The 23,843-nt window shown below is 32.6% G+C and overlaps 1 protein-coding gene across 1 annotated transcript in view; it reads right to left on the bottom strand.

The window, feature by feature from the left end:
- The window catches only part of KIF11 (kinesin family member 11), a 59,466-nt gene that overhangs the window by 19,954 nt on the left and 15,669 nt on the right, over positions 1-23,843 (bottom strand). Inside the window, exons 6-13 of the mRNA XM_003755270.4 lie at positions 22,319-22,504; positions 22,091-22,215; positions 17,470-17,560; positions 16,997-17,239; positions 15,495-15,590; positions 12,196-12,284; positions 9,731-9,818; positions 6,988-7,176 (exon numbers count right to left, since the gene is read on the bottom strand). Of these exons, the coding sequence (XP_003755318.2) occupies positions 6,988-7,176; positions 9,731-9,818; positions 12,196-12,284; positions 15,495-15,590; positions 16,997-17,239; positions 17,470-17,560; positions 22,091-22,215; positions 22,319-22,504 (1,107 nt within the window). The remainder of the gene's footprint in view (positions 1-6,987; positions 7,177-9,730; positions 9,819-12,195; positions 12,285-15,494; positions 15,591-16,996; positions 17,240-17,469; positions 17,561-22,090; positions 22,216-22,318; positions 22,505-23,843) is intronic.

Genomic DNA, 23,843 nt, shown 5'->3' with positions numbered 1-23,843 from the left:
CCCTTTTGTTTTGACTTTTCTTTTCCAACATGACTAATATTAAAAAAAAAAAAAAAAGTGTTAAAAATGATTGCAAACATGTATCAGATTACTTGCTACCTTAGGGAGGAAAGAGGGGTAAAAAGGGAAAAAAAAATTTGGATCTCAAAATCTTACAGAAATGAATATTGAATACTATCTTTATGTGTACTTAGAAAAATAAAATACTGCTTAAAAATTTTTTTTAAAAGAATAATTGTGTAACCAGATAATCCAAAGATTCAACCTAGGAAAGAATAATTCCATAACAACTAAAAGCACAATCTTATAGAAAAAAAAAAAGATTTTTTACACAAGACCTACAAGAATGCCTGGAAGAAATGAAGAGATTAAACAACAACAACAACAACAAAAGTAATAAAGAAATCTAAGTTTTAGAAACAACTGGAAGGAGAAAAAGCTTAGAATAGAACCAATGTGAAATCAATGACATCATGAAATAAGAAGTATTAGAATAAAATTTTTAAAGAAAGAATGTAATACAGTTATTGCTTTCAAAAACAAAAGACTTAGAAAACAGGTAAAAGGCAGATAATCTAAGAATCAAATTCCAGAATGCAAAAGTTACAGACCTTTTGGAAAGCAATACAGAACTGTACCGAAATCCCAGAAAGTTATTAAAATCTATATATACCTTTGGACTCACCAATATCATTATAAAACCTTTAGCTTTAAGAGATAAAAGAATGAGACGGGAAAAAAGAACTCATATATAATCCCAAAAAGTCTGAGTTCAGTTTTAAGCTTTTATAACATCGGAAGTATGTTTAAATACTTACAACCCATAATAAGCATTGAGAAATTATTTAAAATGTTAAAATATTGATGATTCTTATTTAAATTCCACATCTTGACCAACTTATACTATTTTGCTCTACTTGATTTTTGAACTTTGTAAAAACCTTCAATGGCTTCAGTGGCTTTAGTGGCTCAAAGGATTGTATTTGTAATCCTAACCTTAAGAGAAATTGAAATAAAAATTAAATAAAAAATTAAAATTAATTCAAAATTCACAAACCTAAAGTGTAAAACAAATTTAAATAATTAAACTTTAAAATTATGTCTTTTGTAATTCTGTGGCATTTTTGTTCAGTTTGTAACAACGTTTATACTTCTGAAATTAAGATTTTTGGGACATATATACAAGAATATTTATAGCAACTCTTTCTTAGTTGCAAAACACTAGAAACTAAACAGGGTGCTTAAATTTAGGGGGGGAAAATGATCCAAACCACCAACTCTTCGAGAAATGCAAATTAGAGTTACCTAAAGTTCTATCACATGCAGTTGACAGAAAAAGAAAATGGCAGGATCATTTCAGGATCAGACATGTTACTGCATAATTGTGCAATCGTTCTCTTTGATGCTGAGTAAAATGAGCAGGACCAGGAGATAATATACTTCAACAACAATAATATATGATGATTAATTCTAATGGATGTAGCCCTCTTCAACAATAAGACGAATCAAATCAGTTCCAATAGAGCAGTAGTGAATTGAACCAGCTACACCCAGCGAAAGAATTCTAGAAGATAACTATAAACTACTACATAGAATTCCCAATTCCTCTATTTTTGTCCGCTGCATTTTAAATTTCTTTCACAGGTTAATTGTACACTATTTCAAAGGCCCGATTCTTTTTGTACAGCAAATAACTGTACGGACATGCATACATATATTGTATTTAACTTACACTTTAACATATTTAACATGCATTGGTCTACCTGCCATCCAGGGGAAAGGGTGAGGAGAAGGAGGGAAAAAAATTGGAATAGAAGGTTTTACAAGGGTCAATGCTGAAAAATTACCCATGCATATGTCTTGTAAATAAAAAGCTATAATTAAAGCAAATAAAGGAGCCAAATAAGTGAAAACATTGCAAACTCTGTTTTTATAATAGCAAAGAACTAGAAATTAAAAGGTTATACTATTATTGAGGAATGGCTAAACAAATTATAATATATGAATGTAATGGAATACTGTTGTTCCATAAGAAAAAAGAGACTTGGTTACAAAGTAATCTGGGAAAATTTGAACTGATGCAGAGTGAAATGAACAGGACCAATTAGTGAGCAAAACCAAGAGAATAATAACAGTAATAAAGACTTTAACAAAATAACATGATTTCAGAGGATCAATGATGAAGCACAGTTACACAACTCCCTAAGAGGAAGTAATCCCAGTAAATATGCAGAAAGAATCATACATTTTTGTATATGCCCATTGAATATGTTTTTCTACACTCTGTATGTTTGACACAAAGGTTCTGTTTTGTTTTTCAGTGGAGGGAGGGTAATCAAGAAGAGAAAATATTACCAACTTTTGAAAATTGGATTAAAGTTCAAAAATAAGATTTAAGTTCAGAAGATTTTAAAACAGAATCAAGCTCCTTAAAAACCAACATTTAAAAAAATCTGAGAAGTGCAAATTAAGACAACTCTAAAATACCATTACACACCTGTCAGATTGGCTAAGATGACAGGAAAAAATAATGATGATTGTTGGAGGGGATGTGGGAAAACTGGGACATTGATGCATTGTTGGTGGAGTTGTGAACGAATCCAACCATTTTGGAGAGTAGTTTGTAATTATGCTCAAAAAGTTATCAAACTGTGCATACCCTTTGATCCAGCAGTGTTACTACTGGGCTTATATCCCAAAGAGATTATAAAGAAGGGAAAGGGACCTGTATGTGCACGAATGTTTGTGGCAGCCCTTTTTGTAGTGGCTAGAAACTGGAAACTGAATGGATGCCCATCAGTTGGAGAATGGCTGAATAAATTGTGGTATATGAATATTATGGAATATTATTGTTCTGTAAGAAATGACCCAACAGGATGATTTCAGAAAGGCCTGGAGAGACTTACACGAACTGATGCTGAGTGAAATGAGCAGGACCAGGAGATCATTATATACTTCAACAACAATACTTATATGATGACCAGTTCTGATGGACCTGGCCATCCTCAGCAACGAGATCAACCAAATCATTTCCAATGGAGCAGTAATGAACTGAACCAGCTATGCCCAGAGAAAGAACTCTGGGAGATGACTAAAAACCATTACATTGAATTCCCAATCCCTATATTTATGCACACCTGCATTTTTGATTTCCTTCACAAGCTAATTGTACAATATTTCAGAGTCTGATTCTTTTTGTACAGCAAAATAACGTTTTGGTCATGTATACTTATTGTGTATCTAATTTATATTTTAATATATTTAACATCTACTGGTCATCCTGCCATCTAGGGGAGGGGGTGGGGGGTAAGAGGTGAAAAATTGGAACAAGAGGTTTTGCAATTGTTAATGCTGTAAAGTTACCCATGCATATAACCTGTAAATAAAAGGCTATTAAATAAAATTAAAAAAAAAAATAAAGCCAAATAAATAAATAATAAAAAATAAAAAATAAAAAAATCTAAGAATAGCTAGATCTATTAGAATAGGGAGCAAAGTGAAAAATAAGTAAAAAAATACACAAAAGAAAGCCCTACTAAAGTAAAAATTTCAGAAATGTCACAAATAAAATTCAGAAGTTACAAGTCAAAGGACAAAAATATTATCAGCAACCACAATGCAAGAATTCAAGTATCAAGGAATCATAGTCAGAATCAAATAAGCTTTGGCAGCTTATATTATAAATTAGGAGAGATTTTGGAATTCATTATTCTTAAAGGCAAATGACATATAGGCAAGAATAATTTTAACCTACAAAGCTGAGTATAATCATATAGAAGAAAAGAAGAGACCTTTAATGGAAAAAGTCAATCATTCCTGATAAAAGAGAAAAAGTTAAAAAAAAAAAAAAAAAACACACCAGAAACCTAGAAGGATAAATTTATTTCAACAATTAGAAAGGGAATAGAAAATATTTTGAAAGGGAAAAAAGAAATGTCATTTCAGAATCTTCCATGGTTTCAAAGGGCATTTAAAGGAGTTAAATAAAGTTAACAGAAAACCTAAGACTAAACTCTCTGTTCTTATACTTTTTTTGTTTTTAATTTTGCTGAGGTAATTGGGGTTAAATGACTTCCCCAGGGTCACACAGCTAAGACATGTTAAGTTTCTTAAGCCAGATTTGACCTTGGGTCCTCCTGACTTCAGGGCTGGGGCTCTATCCACTGTGCCACCTAACTCCCTCGATTCTTACAGCTTTAAAGGTAGGAAAAGGAAGATAAAAGAAATACATCAGCAAAGAAAGGAAAAAAAGAGGTGAACTTATTATTTCTCATAATTGTAATACATAAGAAGAAGAGTATATAAATTTGGAGAAAATGGAAGCAGGGGAAACAAACATCAGATGAACCACATTCATTTCAAATGGACAAAGTAGAATTCGAAAACACACACACACACACACACACACACACACACACACACACACACACACGAGAAAGATAATACTAGGAAGGGAACAGTCATAAGTAATACCACCTTAACTCAGAAAATAGATCCTGAAGTAGAGATTAATAGAGGAAAAAAAACAAACCAGTAATAGTGGTCATAGCAAGGGGAATAGAAAAGAAGCAGTGGAATGGAAACAATCAGTTACAAACCACTGGTGCTGATTACATACATTCTCTTTCACCATCTTCTTTATAAAAGGCAAGTTACAGAGCCAGAAGAGGAAAAAATAACTAGGATAAAATCCTTGCAGCAACATGTTTCTTTGATAAAGGTGTGCTTTTCAAGAGCTATAAAGAACTGATTCAAATATATAAAAACAAAAACATTTTCCAATACATAAAAGATTAAAGGATATGAGCAAGGAGTTATCAAAGGATGAAATCTAAGCTATCAACATATAAAATTTTTTATATTTAAAAAAAAGCTTCACAATCCCCATTTATTAAATAAATAAATATAATTCAAAGGAATTTTCAAGTTTCACTTAACATCAGATTGTCAAAGATGACAATAACAACAAAAAGGAATACAATTGCTACAGGATAAATGGGAGAAAAGACAACCATTAATATACTTCTGCTGGAGCTATGTATTATTATAGCCAATACTTCTGCTGGAGCTATGTATTATTATAGCCATTCTCAAAAGCCATTTGGAAATATACCTAAAAAGTCAGTAGAATGGGCATATCTCAAAAACAATACTATATGATGATCAGTTCTGATGCACACGGCCATCTCCAACAATGCGATGAACCAAATCAGTTCCAATAGAGCAGTAATGAACTCAACCAGCTACACCCAGTGAAAGAACTCTGGGAAATGACTATGAACCACTACATAGAATTCCCAATCCCTCTATGTTTGTCTGCCTGCATTTTTTATTTCCTTCATACGCTAGTTGTACAATATTTCAAAGTTCGATTCTTTTTATACAGCAAAAACATGTATACATATATTGTATTTAATTTATACTTTAACATATTTAACATGTATTTGTCAACCTGCCATCTGGAGGAAAGGCTGGGGGGGAAGAAGGGGAAAAGTTGGAATAAAAGGTTTTGCAATTGTCAATGCTGAAAATTACTCATGCATATATCTTGTAAATAAAAAGCTATAATAATAAAAAAAATGTTAATAATGATAAAAAAAAAAAGGATGTTACTCACATCTCTTGACAAACAGTAATTATTAAACTCAAGGCAGAAAAAGAGACATTTATATTGGGCCATGGACATTTGTGTGGATTTGTTTTCCTTGATTTATGCTTCTTACAAGATTTTGTTTCAACTTAGATGAGGAGAATTTGAAGTAGAAGAGGGAGTAGCAACAGTGAAAAAATAAAGAAAAAATTATAAATTAAAGAGGACCACTGAAACTTAAAAATTCAAAAAAGGAACAGAAGAAGTACAAAAAGAAACAAACAGTACCCCTTTGGAAGAAAAATCTTTTGGATTTAGAATGGGATGATTACCAGAATTGCTTCTTGGATTTTGTTTTTATAGAGAAATGCTATTGATTTTGTGGGCATGATACTATTCAAGTTTCAATTAGTATCAATTGTTTCTTTATATCTTGTATCAATTAGTTTTTTCTCAGGATTTACTAAGAAAAGCACCCTATCATCACCATATAATAATAATGTAATCTCTATTTTGCCCAAATTTAAATCACTTTCCCTTATCTTCTTTAACATTTCTAGAACTATATCAAATAATGGTAGAAAAGGTGGTAAAACTTTGTTTTACTCTTCTTTATTGGGAAAGTTTGGTGGTAATCTTGCTTTATTCCTCTTCATTTTGGAAAGTTCCAAGTACAGTATATTCCCAATGTTTGTGGTTTTTACTTTTGATTTTGAGACACATTTTAATTATATTAAAAACTTCCATGTTTATACTTTTATAGTAATTTTAGCACAAATGAATCCTATACTGTCATTTCCTCCCCTAAATCTAAAGATAATTATATGATCTAAAATGATGTTTTTAATGATCATATGTGTTGGTAAAATGCTTTTCTTTCTTGACTTTTGAGAATTTGAATAGTATAGTTACTTATTGTTCTTTAAAAGTTTCAAAGAATCTCTTCTTTTTGAAAAAATTCTTTTATCTTATAACAAAGATGGCTATCTTGGAGGAAGTAAGAAAAGAAACAATGGGGGAAATCTAAGTGAGGTAAAAACAAATAAAATATATTTCAAACAAGAAAGCAACATGGTTAAGTTGGCATGTTTTTAAAAAGCAAGATTTGGAATATTCATGGTATCATATACAATACTCTTCTTTAATTCTATTTTTACATAGACTTACTCATTTTTGGTGTTAAACCCAGAACAATTTTTTAAAAATCAGCAATTACTGTTAAAAATTAAGAGACAAATAGCAAGATAGCTTTTTTGTCAAATGGCTTCTTTGATGGACAGATTAAATATTTTATTTTTTGTGCATAAGAAGCTAAATATATTTTTTCACTTGGATTTCTTTGACTAAAAAATGAAATTAACCAAAACTCTGTAATTTTGTAAAAGATAATGACTAACCTGGCTGGCGGCATCATGAAGCTTCTCTTCAGTGATTTCCAAAACAGATGTGACATATTCTTCTTCAACAAGTTGTAATTTGGTTTCTTGTAAATGTTTTTGAGTATCTTCAAGTTCTTTCTCCTTATATTGGAGGTCAGATTTACATTGTTCAAGTTCATTTTTGTTATCTACAAATAAATCTGTGACCTAAAAAGACCAACCAGACCATCAAATATTACATTTTTTCACAAGAAAAACATTTGGACAGCTACTTTTATCAACTACACATTAAATCGAGTCAAAAATTAGGAATCACCTAGACTCCTTAGCATTAAAAAAATAAGTTATTTAGCCAATTAACATTCCAATTAAATATCAGAAATGTTAAACTACAAACTTATATACAAGGCTAACTTGCTTTAAGTTAACCATATTTTAGTTAGTATAGTAAACTTCCAGGTGGAGAAATTTCTTTTACCAATGTAGTTATACTGTGGTTGGCTGTAAAGGCTACCTAACATGACCAAGTTTACTTGGCTGGTAATATTGAGTTAACCTAAAACTAATATCAAGACATATTGGCTCTGTGCCTCAAGTTTTTCCCCACTTTTGTCTTCCAGAAAAATGACAAAGTAAATTTCAGTAAGTGCAGAACTGACCATATGACACCCTTAATTCAATCAACTACAATAGCTTCATGTTACCTCTAGGATACAATATAAACACATCTATTTGGAATTTAAGACTTTTACAATCTGGCCCTTACTTAAATCTTTTTGGGTTCATTGGGCATCACCCCATCCCATACACACACCCCTTAAGCAATCTAGCTGTACTAGCCTTCTTTCTGCCCCCAGTTATGACAACAGTCGACAGTTATGTTAGCTGTCCTCTATAGTTGAAACTAACTGCCTCGGAGAGGCAGTTTCCCCTTGACACAGTAGGTATCATCTTCATAGAGTTTTTTTTGAACACCCTGACTGCTAGTATTCTCCCTTCCAAATGGCCATATACATGTTTGAACTTATTAACTGTGTTTATAGTGTACATGTTTTTCTTTATTTGTTGATTCTCCCATTAACATTTAAAGCTAAATGTTAGAAGCAAAATATCTCTTTTGTATTTGTATCCCCAGTGTTGAGCACAAGTATTCAAAAAATATTTGATAGATAAGTGACATATATAAGGGACTTCATAATTTTTCCTCTCACAAAGACAATTACAGGGTTTTGTTTTTCAGAATCATAAATTTTAAGAGTTATAATAATTACAATAATTCTTAGTAGAAAACACCCCTCATTTAAAGAAATTTCATTTGTAACTCTATTAGTGGAAAAAAACAAGGAGGTATATATCTTAAGTTATACCTAAAAAGGACGATAAAATAAAAAGAATTAAGTCTAATTTTTATAGATTTAAGTATGTGGAAAGGTTATTCCAACCGAATGACAATAAACATAAGAGCTCTTAATACTACGAGGTAACAGAAAGAACACTGGGGCTTACTTAATATACTGTACTAGGTCTATTACCCTGCATGGGCTCTTGCTTTTGTTGTAATCACTGATAACAATCCCTCCACTGACCCCACTAATATGATCGTAAATCAAAGTTAAGTTCCTGGTCCTCTGTTCTCTCCATAAATTGATCTAGATATTCTTAGCTGCAATTATCACTTCCATCCGGCTCTATTTTTCTCCAGGTATAACTAACTGCATCTCTGAAGACATCTCCACTTGGATGTCCTGATGCTACTCTAAATTAAAAATGTATAAAGTCAAATTCTTCCTCACACCAGAGCTCTCCTAGGTTTCCCCTTTTCAAAGACAATGTTTTTCTAGTATCAAAATCTCAGAATTATTCATTTAGTTCTTTCTCCTCTCCCCACATCCATTTCAGCTTTCCATTATATTGTCTCTGAAATTGATTCTATGATCTATATCTATTGCATATAGATTAATATAGTCTATTTCTATGAGACTTGATTGATTTTAGATTTCGAGCTCAGAACAACAAATATATAAGACTAGCTTTTTCCTAAGGGGAGAGGGGGGAAGAAAAATCACTGGATTCTCATAATGTCTTTGAACATTCCACAAAATATTTCAAGGAAAAAGATGCAGATTTTCATTCTTTAATTTTTAAAAAAATTTATCGGGCAGCTAGATGGCAAAGTGAATAGAGTACTGGCTCTGAATTGGGAGGACCTGAGTTTAAATCCACCCTTAGATACTTAATACTTCGTAGCTGTATAGCTTGTCACTTAATCTCAACTGTTTTGAAAAATAATTTATTACGTATGTATATATATTATCTTAGTTTAAAAAAAAAACAGATTAGCATGGTTTTCAAAGATCAATTTATAAATCCTTCCCAAGGATAGAATATAATGGACAGGCATCTTTGGGAATATCTATGGGAACTGAAGCAACAGAGAAGTACTCCATGTCACAGAAGAGAAAACATGGAATAGACAAGACTGGCCCAAATCTCTACATAGAAAAAAAAAAAAAAAAAAAACATGATAATAATACATGCAATAATAACAATATTATTATATTACTATAGTATAGCATAGTCAAGGTTTTATTTTTTTTAAGTTTAAATACCTCTATACTTATTTAAATTTTTTTTTATCTTTTATTTTCCTTTTTTCCCCATTTATTTCTCAAAAAACACTGCCATTTATATTTTGAACTTTTCAAAATGTTGGCAACTTCTTACTAGAAAAATACATTGCTTTACATGTATTGATACGTACCCTATTAAGCTCTTCTTCCAAAATACTAATTTTTTCAACATATTCTGCAATCTGCTCCTCTTGAGAAGTTATTTTGCCATTCATAGCCCTAAATAAAATTAAAAATAAATATAATTTAAAAGTAGTGCTTACGGATATAAGAAAAGCTATAAGTAAAACTTACTCTATCAGCCTAATGTTATTAGCATTATAAAGGGCTAAAGAATCAAGGCTCATTTTTAATTCAGATCCTATATGATTTATATGCTTAAAAGAGAAGCAGAGCTTAAAGCAATATTCTAAGAAGTAACTTCCCTGGGAATAAGATCTATGTAAGAGACATACTGACACTGTCACTTTAAACTTAGTTTAGTTTTGACATTTTCTATTCCATATTTATAAGCTCTAGTGTAAGAGTTTCTTTTAAGGGGGTATCTCTTGTTTATTCAAAATTCCTCTATACTAGTAATTAGACAAATTTAGAAATAGAAGGGAATCTTAAAAGATCATCTGATAAAATCCTTTATTTTACAAATAAAGAAACTAATTCTGTTGGTGAGTTTTTTATATCACTTGTGAATTATTTATGTTAAGAATCAGATGAGAATCCTCTCCACAACTGGCAGTTATTGTCAGTGCAGAAATTTATATTAATTAGTATAGACAAGTTTCCATTTTAAACATCTTAAAAAACAAAACATTAAACCTAGCAAAAAAAAAAAAAAAAAAGAGAAAAACTACTAAGAGCCCACACTCATTCACTTTTTTATGGAACATTTTCAATAAATATAAAATTGGCTACTTAAGAGTACCTCTTCAATTCTGACTTTGGGATATAAAATAGCATTTTCTAGGCCTCCTCATAGATTTCAAAAAGCTCTCAAACAAAACTCGGATTTTCATTGTTTTAAGAATTCCTTTTAGCTAAGCATGCTAAAACTTATGCATGCCTGTCAATTTTGTTTAAGATTAATCCAAACTCTCTCACTATAAGTTTGCCAAAGAGAGTACATGCAACATACTGTAGGTCTCCTTTCTGTCATTACAAAGCTATCAGGGAGATACTCTAGCTATCAACTTAGTTCATAAAACAAGCATACTATAGAGAAAATCCAGGATGTAAAGTGGTTAATTTTGATTATAAAAAATGTTGGGTAAACTGGAAAGAAGTGTGGCAGAAACTGAGCATAGATCAACAGTTTACAATGTATACCAAGAATATGAATAAAATGGGTATGAGAAATAAACATAAAGGATGATATCATAAGCAAATTAGTGTGGAGCATGGAATGAAATTACTGGTCAAATTTATGGATAGGAAAAGAATTTGTGACGAAAAAAAAAAGAAATGATCATAAGAGGTAACATGGTTAATTTAAGCTACATAAAATTTTAGGAAAACTAGTTATCAACCTCCTATCTCCTGAGCTCACCATTTTCTCAAGTTTACCTCTTTTTATCATGCAATTTTTTGATGACATCTATTACTATTATTTTTCATAGTTTCTCACTAGTTATATATTATGTTCCTACCCACGAGGCACCTCACCATTACCCTCTGTATGATATTCATTTTTATTCTTCAGAGACAGCTATATTTTACAATTCAATACCATATAGTAATACTGATAGAAAATTAGCCTTAATAAGACAAGCTTTTCTTATGTGCTAAAGATATAAAAGAAGAAAGATTCACGTATCAGTGGTTCTTTATATAGTGGCAAAGAACAAGAAACCACGGCACGTGCCCAGCAATGGTGGAATGGTTAAATTATGGTTTATGAATATGATGGAACATTATTGTGCTATAAAAGAAAAAAGGCAAGAGATAGTTTTAAAGAAACCTGGGAAGGCTTGTATAAAATGATACAAGACTGAAGTGAGCACAACCAGAATATTTATGTTATAGGTTGATTTACATAATTATAACATAGGTAAGAATGTGCTTAAATTGCAAAAGGGTTGAAGCATGACCTCACCAGAGTACATTATTTTAATGATACTAATATCTGAGAACTTAACCATGTAATTCTCATCATTACTTGTTTTCATGACAGGCTGATATCTGACTAGAGGAATATCCTATACTGAAATATCTTTCATTTCTATTAATTTTAAAAATTTGGAGAACAGCACTATTTATATACTGTTTTAAACCATGCATTAATCATTTTGGTTTTTAGTCTCACAGCTGGGTAACTCATTACCTAAAAGTATCTCATTTTATTTTTGGAAAGATGTCTGTGAGCATTTTCCATTTATCAAGCACAAACCACTTTTTCTGAAATAGTCACCCCTTGCTACTAGACATATAACTTAGGTTCAAACAAAACAAAACTAATAATCCCTTTACATCTTCCTCTCCCCCTCTCTTCCTTTTTTTCTTTCCCCCCTCCTCCTCCCTCCCTACATTTAAGGTGCCTTGTGGTTATAAATACAAGAAAATGTTATATCTGGTTTCATCTGTTTTAAAGCTGAGGACTCACTTATAGTTTTCATCAGAAATGTAGACTCCATTTTTCTCTCGGGCCGCAGCTAGATCTCGTTTCAACCTCTCTATTTCTTCTGTATACTCCTGTAATAAAAATTATTTTTATGCATCAATTTATTATCTATTTTATATTCAAAAATTTTCAATTTTTTCAAAATGCAGAGAATGAATTACTATAAAGATCAAGAGGAAAAAAACATTATCTACAACTCTGTTGTTCATTGTTACATTATTCAACCAAGAAAGCATATAATCTTCAAAAAAGTAGAATTAAAAAAAAAATACAAACCAAGTTTTCAAAAGTACCTTCATAGAAATCTAGCCAATTAAATGTATGATCTGAAATATTTTTAGTTGTAAATATATAAACTTTCACCTTGTAGATGACTTGAATAATAATTCATTTCATATTCTAAGTGAAAGCAAATGTATATTTATCTTCAAATCTTTAAAATTTATACACATGAAACATTATGTGTAATAAGAGATCCAAACCTGGACCCCAAAATGACTGATGAGAAAACAAGAGGCCATAGCCTCTTTTTTAGAGCTGCTATAAAGACCCTAATTATTTTATAAATTCTGGTATCTGTGATGCTCATGACGGCTCAATAAATCCTAGATGACTTGAGAAATAAATTTCTAATGATTGATTCAAGAAGGGACAAACATGCATTTGGAACAGGAATATTAAGAGCTATAGAGGAAAACGCTGATAGAGATACTGGGTCCATTTAAACTAGCCAAAGAAATAATTGAAGGTCAGGGAGTCATAAATCTAGAAGCTTTCTTCTAAACCTATTTGCTATTTCTGGGTGAAATGCCTATTGGCAAACGCACTGAAAAAAAAAAAAAAAAAGATTTTTTACCTTAGCCAGAATAACCCCATAATTACATAGCTTGATCAGCTAAAGAACTTCAGCTGGGTTCAGTCTAATATGAGGATTAATCTGGAAAGAGTTTTGTAATTTAGGTACAAGAAAAGAACAGAGAAAAGGAGCCTCCCTCTCTTCATGGCAGAGTGGAGAATCATGGAGATGGATGATGATGCATATTGAAGGCCATGTTGTACGTGGGTCTGTTGGTCTTTTGTTCAACCTTTTATCCCTTCCTCCCCTTTTAAAAAAATTTTCATTACAAGGGATGATTTGCTGGATAGAGAAGAGAGAGGGATTTAACTGAAGATGAATATGACATAAAAACAAAAACTATCAATAAAAATAAGATAGATTTTTAAAGAAGGAACTTTCAACTAAGTTGGGGTTAGATATATTTGTAACGATTTCTTCTAATATGTATAAAAGAATTACATATGTTTAACATATTTTAGATTATTTACCATCTAGGGTAGAGGTAGAAGGGAGGAAAAATTAGAAACAAGGTTTTGTAACAATGAATGTTGGAATTATCCATGTATATATTAAGAAAATAAAAAGCTTTAATTAAAAAAAGATTTCTTCTAAACTCAAACTTCTATGATTCTATCAAAGTGAGTAAATGCTCAAAATATATGAGAATAAATAAGTACTATTTACGTATAAGTAGTATAACAGGGCATTAACTGTTGAAACAATCTGTCAAATTACAAAGCACTCCTAATATAAATTTAGGTAAGTAAGTTGATTATCCAGAGGTAGACACTGTCTTGGCACTCAGTAAAAGGATTTTATATAATTTACATTAAGATTAGAAATCGGTTATTATGTCTTAAATAATGACACTCCTTTTGTGATAGAATTAGAAACTTAGGGTACATATCAACTGGTGAGTGGTTGGACAAATTATGGCATTTGAATGGAATGAAATACTATTGAACCATAAGAAATAATGTAGGGGACAGTTTCAGAGAAACAACTTATATGAACTAATACAGATGAAGTAAGGTGGAAAACGAAAAAACATTTTTTTCATTTTAAACATATTTCCATTTTATTCACGGAGTAAAAGAAAAATCAAAACGAAAGGGAAAAACTACAAGAAATAAAAATACTATGAAAATGAAAATACTATGTTTCAATCTGCATACAGTCTCCATAATTTCTGAATTCATATGCCATGTTCTCTTTCCTGTTTATTTTTTTAATTCATTCATTTTTTTTTTTTTTGATGAGTCAATTGGCGTTAAGTGACTAGCCCAGGGTCACACAGCTAAGAAGTGTTTTTAGGGCTGGTGCTCCATCTCCTGCACCACCTAGTTGCCCCTCAGATGACATTTTCTAATCCAAATCTATTGGAATTGTTTTGAATCACTACTGATGAGAAGAGATAAATCTGTCATAGTTTATTATCACACAATCTTGCCATTACTATGTACAATGTTCTCCTAAATCTGTTCTCTTCACTTGGTTTCAGTGGATGTCATTCTTTCCAGGCTTTTCTAAAAATCGGCATACTCATCATTTGTTATACAACAATAATATTCCATTACATTCATATACAACAACTTATTCAGTCATTCCCCAATTGATGAGCATCCACTCAATTTCTAATTCCTTGTCATCGCAAAAAGAGTTACTACAAACGTTTTTGCCTATGTGGATCCTTTTGCCTTTTTTATGAACTCTCACTTTTTTTTTTTTTTTGGGCAGAGGCAACTGGGGTTAAGTGATTTGCCCAGGGTCAAACTGCTAGTAAGTGTTAAGTATCTGGGATCAGATTTGAACTCAGGTCTTCCTGACTTCAGGGCTGGTGCTCTGTTCACTGTGCCACCCAGCTACCCCTCTTTTATGCTCTCTTGGGGATACAGACTCACTAGTGACCCTGCTGGATCAAAGGATATGAACAATTTTATAGTCATTCGGGCATAATAAGGACAACAATTTATACAATAACATATATAAAGTAGAAAGACAAATTATTTTTATAGACTTAGGAACTCTAGTCAATGTAACGGCAAACTATGATTTCTAAAGAACTTAATGATAAAATATTATACCCATCTCCTGAAAGAGATAATCAGCTCAGGGTGTAAAATGAGATACACTGTACATTAATATTGAAGTTTGTTTTGTCTGATAAGACAAGACTATTTTCTTTTTCAATGGAGTTGTGGAAGTAGAAAAAAGAGAAAATTACATTTCTGTTCATCAAAAAAGATTTTTACAAAATGACATATCAAAATGAAAGCCGTTTATTAAGAAAATAAGCTTGTATAAGTTATTTAATGATGTCAACTTGGGTTAAAAACATTATCATTTTGTAGTAAAAAACCTAAGGAATGACAATTTATTTTCTAATACCTTCTTCTGCGATTTGTCAACAAAAGACACTATTTAATTAAGAAATCATAATTACCTTAATAAGAGCCCTTTTGGTGAGCTTCTGGTTAACTTCAGGCTTATTCATTATATTCTTTGCTCTATGAGCATATTCCAAAGTACTCAATGTTTCCTGTTATACAAAGAACAAATAAATGACTATTATTATTTGCACAGTTTCTTGCTTTACTAGTAATCATTACATGATAGCTAACATAACTTACAATCACATACAAATTATAAGGAAATCCAATTAGCTAAGGCCAAAAGTAGAAAGGGAACAAAAGACAGAGCATTACGCTGAAACATTTGAATATGTGTTTACTTTCCTCTACTTTCAATTTTCAGAGTCCTGGATCTTCTAATTCCATCCACAATGATATAATCTTTAATTCAAATAGTAACCATAAATCTTTGGTAAGAAGTATAAATAGGATCAAACAATACAAGGAAATCTGCTGAAAAAAAATATTATACCCAACAAGAGCATATTCCATGCTGGGCCTAGACTCGGGAAGACTCATGTTCCAGAGTTCAAATTTGGTCTCAGACATTATGTAACCCTGGAAAAGTCACTCAATCTTTTTGCCTCAGTTTCTTCATCTGTAAAATGAACCAAAGAAGGAAATGCAAACCACTCCAGTATATCTGTCAAGAAATATCTTCTGTCATGAAGAGTCAGACACAACTGAAAAATGACTGAACAACAGAACCTACAGAATGGATTTATTTCATGTTTTCCAAGAGGAAACGATGTCTTACAAATAGTCTAGATCTTATTTTGTTCACTAAAAGCAAAACAATGGTGACAATAAAGGGGCAAACCACGCCTTCTCTTTTGCTTCTTTTTTTCTAGCACCAGATGTTTTCCTTTGAAGCTCAGCAACACCAAAAGCCAAAAGTTAACATACTTGTATATTTGTAAAAAAACAAAAACAAAAACACATAATAGCTTCTCGCTTAACTAACTGTTAATTATGAGCAAAACAATTTCCCACACGAATATATTAAGTGGAAAGAGCAGAAAAGTGGTAGATACTTTTCAGCTAAGAAAATTGCCATAAGTTTGAGGCATCGAAGTGTGCAATAAAAGCAGTGGCTATTAGTCTAAAGACCTGCCATGTTCTGATTCAACCACTGCCACTATCTGTCTGAGACATTAAAACAGTGAACCTCAGCTTCCTCAGGAGTCATATGAAGATATTAAATTAAAATCAGACAATCATAACTACCACTAGGTACCAGGATGCTGGACATAAAAATAAAAAAAAAAAGAAAATTACTACTCTTAAATAGGTTACATGCCACCAGATCATTAATAAAATCTCTAAATTCTTCTATTTACACACATGTATGCAAATACACATCATTGAAGAGATAGCAGGCTGCTACTTTAGGCGTCGGTAATTTTCCCATGGATAGTTTGCAAATGAATGAGTTAATTACTTGAAAAGCAATTATTTTCTCATAATCTGGAAAAAAAATTTATAGATACAATATTTTCAAAAGTTTTTCAAAGTGATGCTTTTTTGTTTTTACCTCTATATTGACTGATGCGGGGGAAACTGTAGCAATTATAGATGTTTTGGTACGACCCCCAAGAGAATCTTGTAGAATCCTAGTTAGTTTGGATTCTCTATAAGGAATGTGTGGTGCTCTTTCAACAAGGGCAGTAATAACTCTTCCAAGTGTTAAAAGAGATTGATTAATATTTCCAGCTTCCCGAGCTCTTCTGTCAACTGCCCCAGAACGACCAATATTTTCACTTCCTGCAAGATCAACCTGAAAAGGATAAAAAAAAAAAAAAATCATAATGAATTCAAATAATCTATGAGGTTTGAACTTAGAGCTTTCAGATTTCATATTAAAATTGTTAGTGAGGTATTTAACACTTAACAGTTAATAGCTCATTACCAATATGAGGCAAATATCAAAATGATTATTCGGAAATGTGAAATGTTAAGGTGCAAGATCTACAAAGTTAGCATCCAAGTTCACAAGGAGATACTCACTAAATTCAACTTTCCAATTTTAACAAGTTCTTCTCCATCAACTGTTGTTTCTTTCATATGTATTGTAACAGAAAATACAGAGTGGGATCGGCTGAAAACAAAACAAACATTATGATATTAACATGGTTACAAGATAGCAAATAAATTATGATTTAAATTATGAAGACATGAACCTAGATTTGAATTACGAAGATATGAACTACATTAATCTTAGTCTAAAGGTTGTGTCAAAGAAATAAAGCATTATTCAGTGACAATTTTCCCCCTGTTCTAAATTGCTATAAGTATATTTTTATTTTTATTTTTTTATTTTTTAATTTAATAGCCTTTTATTTACAGGCTATATGCATGGGTAACTTTACAGTACCAACAATTGCCAAACCTCTTGTTCCAATTTTTCACCTCTTACCCCCCCCACCTCCTCCCCCAGATGGCAGGATGACCAGTAGATATTAAATACGTTAAAATATAAATTAGATACATAATAAGTATACGCATGACCAAAACGTTATTTTGCTGTACAAAAAGAATCAGACTCTGAAATATTGTACAATTAGCTTGTGAAGGAAATCAAAAATGCAGGTGGGCATAAATAATAGGGATTGGGAATTCAATTTAATGGTTTTTAGTCATCTCCCAGAGTTCTTTCTCTGGGCGTAGCTGGTTCAGTCCATTACTGCTCCATTGGAAATGATTTGGTTGATCTCGTTGCTGAGGATGGGCAGGTCCATCAGAACTAGTCATCATATAGTATTGTTGTTGAAGTATATAATGATCTCCTGGTCCTGCTCATTTCACTCAGCATCAGTTCGTGTAAGTCTCTCCAGGCCTTTCTGAAATCATCCTGTTGGTCATTTCTTACAGAACAGTAATATTCCATAATATTCATATACCACAATTTATTCAGCCATTCTCCAACTGATGGGCATCCATTCAGTTTCCAGTTTCTAGCCACTACAAAAAGGGTTGCCACAAACATTCGTGCACATACAGGTCCCTTTCCTTTCTTTATAATCTCTTTGGGATATAGGCCCAGTAGTAACACTGCTAGATCAAAGGGTATGCACAGTTTGATAACTTTGAGCATAGTTCCAAACTACTCTCCAAAATGATTGGATTCTTTCACAACTCCATCAAAAATGCATCAATGTCCCAGTTTTCCCACATCCCCTCCAACAATCATCATTATTTTTTCCTTTCATCTTTGCCAATCTGACAGGTGTGTAGTGGTATCTTAGAGTTGTCTTAATTTGCATTTCTCTGATTAATAATGACTTGGAGCATTAAAAGTATATTTTTAATCTTGCTTTTTGGTACCCAACTAATCTACTAGTTCCTTCAGAACTCTTGCTAATCAGAATTTCAAATGGCAATGATAATTATTTAAACTTAACTGAATTGTATTTGAAAGATAAGATGTTTGGGAACTATTCAAGACTTAATCTCTGACTCAGAATTTGGAAGTATACTCAAAAAGTTATCAAACTGTGAATACCCTTTGATCCAACAGTATTACTATTGGGCTTATATGCAAAAAAGATATTAAAGAAGGGAAAGGGACCTGTACCTGCAAAAATGTTCGTGTCAGCCCTGTTTGTAGTGGCTAGAAAATGGAAATTGAAGGGATGCCCACCAATTGGAGAATGGCTGAATAATTGTGGTATATGAATGTTATGGAATATTATTGTTCTTTAAGAAATATCAGCAGGATGAGTACAGAAAGGCTTGGAGAGACATACATGAACTGATGCTGAGCGAAATGAGCAGAACCAGGAGATCATCATACACTTCAACAACAATACTACATGATGATCAATTCTGATGGGCATGAGAGGATCCAAATCAGTTCCAATTGATGAGTGATGGACAGAACGAGCTACACCCAGAGAAAGAACACTGGGAAATGAGTATGGGCCACAACATAACAATTACACTCTGTTATTGTTTGCTTGCATTTTTTATTTTCTGATCCTGAGTGAAACAAGTAGGACCAGATCATCACTATATACTTCAACAACAATACTATATGATGATTAGTTCTGATGGACTTTGCCATCCTCAGCAAGGAGATCAACCAAATCAGTTCCAATGGAGCAGTAAGGAACTGAACCAGCTACACCCAGGCAAAGAATTCTGGGAGATGACCAAGAACCATTACATTGAATTCCCAATCCCTATATTTTTGCCTGCCTGCATTTTGTATTTCCTTCACTGGCTAATTGTACACTATTTCAGAGTCCGATTCTTTGGGAACAACAAAATAAAGGTTTGGTCATGTATACTTATTGTGTATCTAATTTATACTTTAACATATTTAACATCTACTGGTCATCCTGCCATCTAGGGGAGGGGGAGGGGGAAAGGAGGGGAAAAATTGGAACAAAAGGTTTGGCAATTGTCAATGCTGTAAAATTACCCACGTATATAACTTATAAATAAAAAGCTATTAAAAAAAACAAAATAAATAAAAAAAAATAAAAATGAGAACTTGAAATAAATAAATAAATCTCAGGACATTTTGCTGAATGAGTTTTGGTGTAGGCCTGACTCATTAAAATGGCTGAAACTTTTCCCTAATGACAGTTACAATTCAAAGTAAGACCACAAGATGGCAGCAGAGCTAGAACAGTGGACACAATGACCTTCCTGTACCAGCTGATAGCTGTGGTATATTCTTGAAATTATAATATTGGATTAATCAAGACACAAACAATGACCAAATGGGGCTTAGCTTAGGACCTATTGGTGGCCAATTAGAATCACACTGATTTTGGTTTAAGACATGGTCCTTAAGAAATAAATGAAATCAATAAACCCCAACATATCTTGGAAGGGCTCAGAGGTACAAAAGATGGGGGAGGGGGAGGGAAGCTTTTAAGAACATATGTAAGTAAGAAATGATACCTTATGTGGATAGAGGGAAGGAAGGAGGGAAAAAAGAAAGAAGGGAGAAAGAGAGGAATAGAAGGAAAGAGGGAAACACACAGGGAGAAAGGGAACGGAAACAGAGAGAGGGAAGGAAGAAAGGAAGGAGGAAGAAAGGAGGTTTTCCAACTGACCAATTCCAGGCCAACTTTACTCACAGAGGTTATTTGTCTTTTGTTCTGAAAGAGGACCATGACATCAGAGAGGAGATACCATGACATGCAAGTGAATTGGATTTAGGTGAGGAAGGGCTGTGCAAAGTCACCTTGCTTTCCCCTTCAGAACCATCTGGTCCAGTGGCAAGATACAAAATGAATGAATGAATGAAATCTGCATTCATTTCTGCCAGAAACTCTGAGGGTCTTCCCCTCCCGGATCCATCCATCCATTTATTTAAAAAAAATTTTTTTTCACTAGGTGAAAGAGGAGATTCTTTGACTTAGTTCTTACCTAGCACTAATCACTGAATGGGTACAGCCTCAGTTAAGCTGAGAACTGTTAAAGACCTTAGCTTAAAAAGTCCAAGTTCTCCCACTGCACTTGGTCATCTCCAATCATCCTGATCTCTATCTGGCCATTGGATCCAGAACAGAGGACAAACAGGGACAACAATGTTGGGTGACTTAGCCTAATGGTCAATGCTGAAGGTGAAGTAATAATGAAAGATGACATTAATGTTTTCAGATTTGCAAAGTACTTAAAAATTTCACATACTTCTCACAACTCTGAAATAAGGGTAAGATTTGTGGGGAGTTTGGAGAAGTGCCAAAGTAAGAGGTGGGGGTTCCAGGGTTAGAGGAGTGAGGAAAACATTAAGGACATACATTTTTAGACTTGGGTAATTGTGTTCATATTTTTGCTTGACTATATTTGTTTAATGCCAGAGAAGACTTGTATTGGGGTGGAGCAATAGACGACAGTGAAAGAGATGCAAAAGAAAAAAGATCCATAAAAAATTAAAAATATGTACAGAAGAAAACAAGTTTATAAAGGGAACCAAACAGCAATTTTGTTACTATCATGTTAAAAATTTACATTTTGGGGGCAACTAGGTGGTACAGTTGATAGAGCACCAACCATGAAGTCAGGAGGACATGAGTTCAAATCTGGCCTTAGACACTTAACACTTCCTAGCTGTGTGACCCTGGGCAAGTCACTTACCCCCAATTGCCTCAGGAAAAAAAAGTTTTTTTCAAATACATTTTTCAAAATAGACTATGTAATAGAAGTTCAGTTTTATATACAACCCTATTTTTTATATTGCAGTGTTTGTATTCTGAAACATTTGTATTTGTGGATAATGAGCAATCATTTCTTTTAAATAAGTAGACAAATCATAAATCTGAAGTTTTGATGCTCACCTCTGGAGATATGTTCACTTCTGCCTCCTGGCTTCCTTCAAAGTTCAGCTCAAATCTGACTGTGTCACAAAGCTTTATTTGGCAACCCTCCTCCCAGCTAATGCCTTTCCTCTTTATGAAAAGATAAAATGGATTATCTCCCATTTACCCCATATACACCTTCAAGATATAGTGGTTTGCTTATTGTCTCCCCATTAGGAAAAACTTCTTGATAGATACGGGATTATTTTTGCCTTCCCTCATATTCCCAGAGCTCAGCCTAGTGTACACGAAGTGCTTAAATGCTTGTCCCCTAACTATATTGTATTACTAATTTTCCTTAAGACAATTCTTACCTGGAATATGCATTCATTAAAGTTGCTGCTGTTGTCCTTTTCGCTGCTCCCCTTTCCAAAATTTGATAGACTTCATCCTTATTATGCACTGTAATTTCTTCTAAACCCTTGATGATTACTCCTCTCTGACCAAATATGGAAAGCAAAGAACAAAAAAATAATATAACAAATGAACTGAACAGTCACAAAAAATTTTAGAGAAGTCTCAGTCTGAAAATAAAAAGTTACCTTATTACGGGGATCATCAAACATTTGTAGTCTTTCGGAAGCATCAGTAGATGGATTAAGTAGATCAAAGAGTTCTTCATTATAGATTTCTAGCAATGATACTTTTACTGAGAATTCTGTCCCATTTTCAGTAAGTTTCTCAAATATCTGATGGAGTGTACGTGGAATTATGCCAGCTAACGGATCCTGAAATTATATAGGTGAATTAGTCTAATGGTTAATGCTGAACTTAAAGTAATAATAATAGTTAACATTCAAATAGTGTCTACAGATTTGCAGTATTTAAAATTTTCACACACTTCTCACAACAACTATGAAACAAGGAAAAATCCTTTCATGTCTGTTTTACAGATCAGGAAACTGAGGTTCAGCAAAGTTAAGAACATAACTAACAGCAAAGGCTGGATTTGAACTTATCTTTCTGGGCCCAAGCTTTTTTTTATATTATGCTATTTCTCAGTAAAGAATATGAGAATGTCTCTGCCTTAGTAACAGAGAAACTGTTTAAGGTATTTATGATTTATAATTACAATTAGTGATTGTGATAATTTATGATTATTATTTCCCATTTCTCCAGGTAAGGTTAATAGTGGGTCATTGAACAAGTTATTGAAAAGTCAATACAACAAACATTATGTGTCTATAATATATAATATACTCAACAGTCCCTGCCTTTAAAGAGGCTAATTCCTTATATCTTTTCTTAAGTGACAAATAACCCAATCTCCAGGTTCCCCCTTTAATTGAAGAGATACTTTTCTGATTAACATATTCTCTTTAAGTGTAGAAAAAGAAGCCTTGGCTAATTAAAAAGAGTAGAATCCTAAGAAATGGAGATAGCCTTAACTTAAGGTAAACTGTAGTAATGAAATACTTCCCAAAATAAACACTAAATTTAAAATTATTAAAGCTTCTCTAAGCCTCAAAAGAAGTATGTTTGTCTATAATATACCTGTTTATACTCTAACTCTGTTTTAATTAATTTGAGACAACAGGCAACACAAGGCAAGATCTTGGAATTTAATAGCAGAAATCTCTGAGAATTTGAAAACTTCTTTGCAAGTTACTGTCTTTTGAGTTTCCTGGGTGCACTATGATGTGCAACAGAGTCTGAGTCAATAAAGATCAAAGGCAAGATAAAACTCAGGTCTTCTAGGCTCTCAAAAACTAGCTCTCAATATAACAAGCTGACTCATTTTTTGATTAGTGGGAGCTCTTTGATTTAGTAGTTGTCAAAAACTTCCTCTATAATCTTTCAAGAGATAATCAGAGATCCTGGTTTCTAGATCTTAGATAACTTGAGAATATTATAAATTATGAGACCACAATAGTTAACCCCAAGACAAAACTCAGTCAGCTATACTATTCCATTCACAACCAACTACAACCCCAAATCTGAGCAATCAATTTGGCTTACACAGATATTAGTGTGACCAACTGCTTTTATAGCTTTTTTTTGGTGTGTTGCCAAGAGATATTTTGCCTCAAAAGATTATGAGACACTGCACATACACTCCTGAAGTCC

Source organism: Sarcophilus harrisii, chromosome 2 (assembly GCF_902635505.1).
Source record: "Sarcophilus harrisii chromosome 2, mSarHar1.11, whole genome shotgun sequence".
Taxonomy (NCBI): Eukaryota; Metazoa; Chordata; class Mammalia; order Dasyuromorphia; family Dasyuridae; genus Sarcophilus; species Sarcophilus harrisii.
Note: the sequence above shows the minus strand (reverse complement) of the source record. Positions and strands in the feature narration are given on the sequence as shown.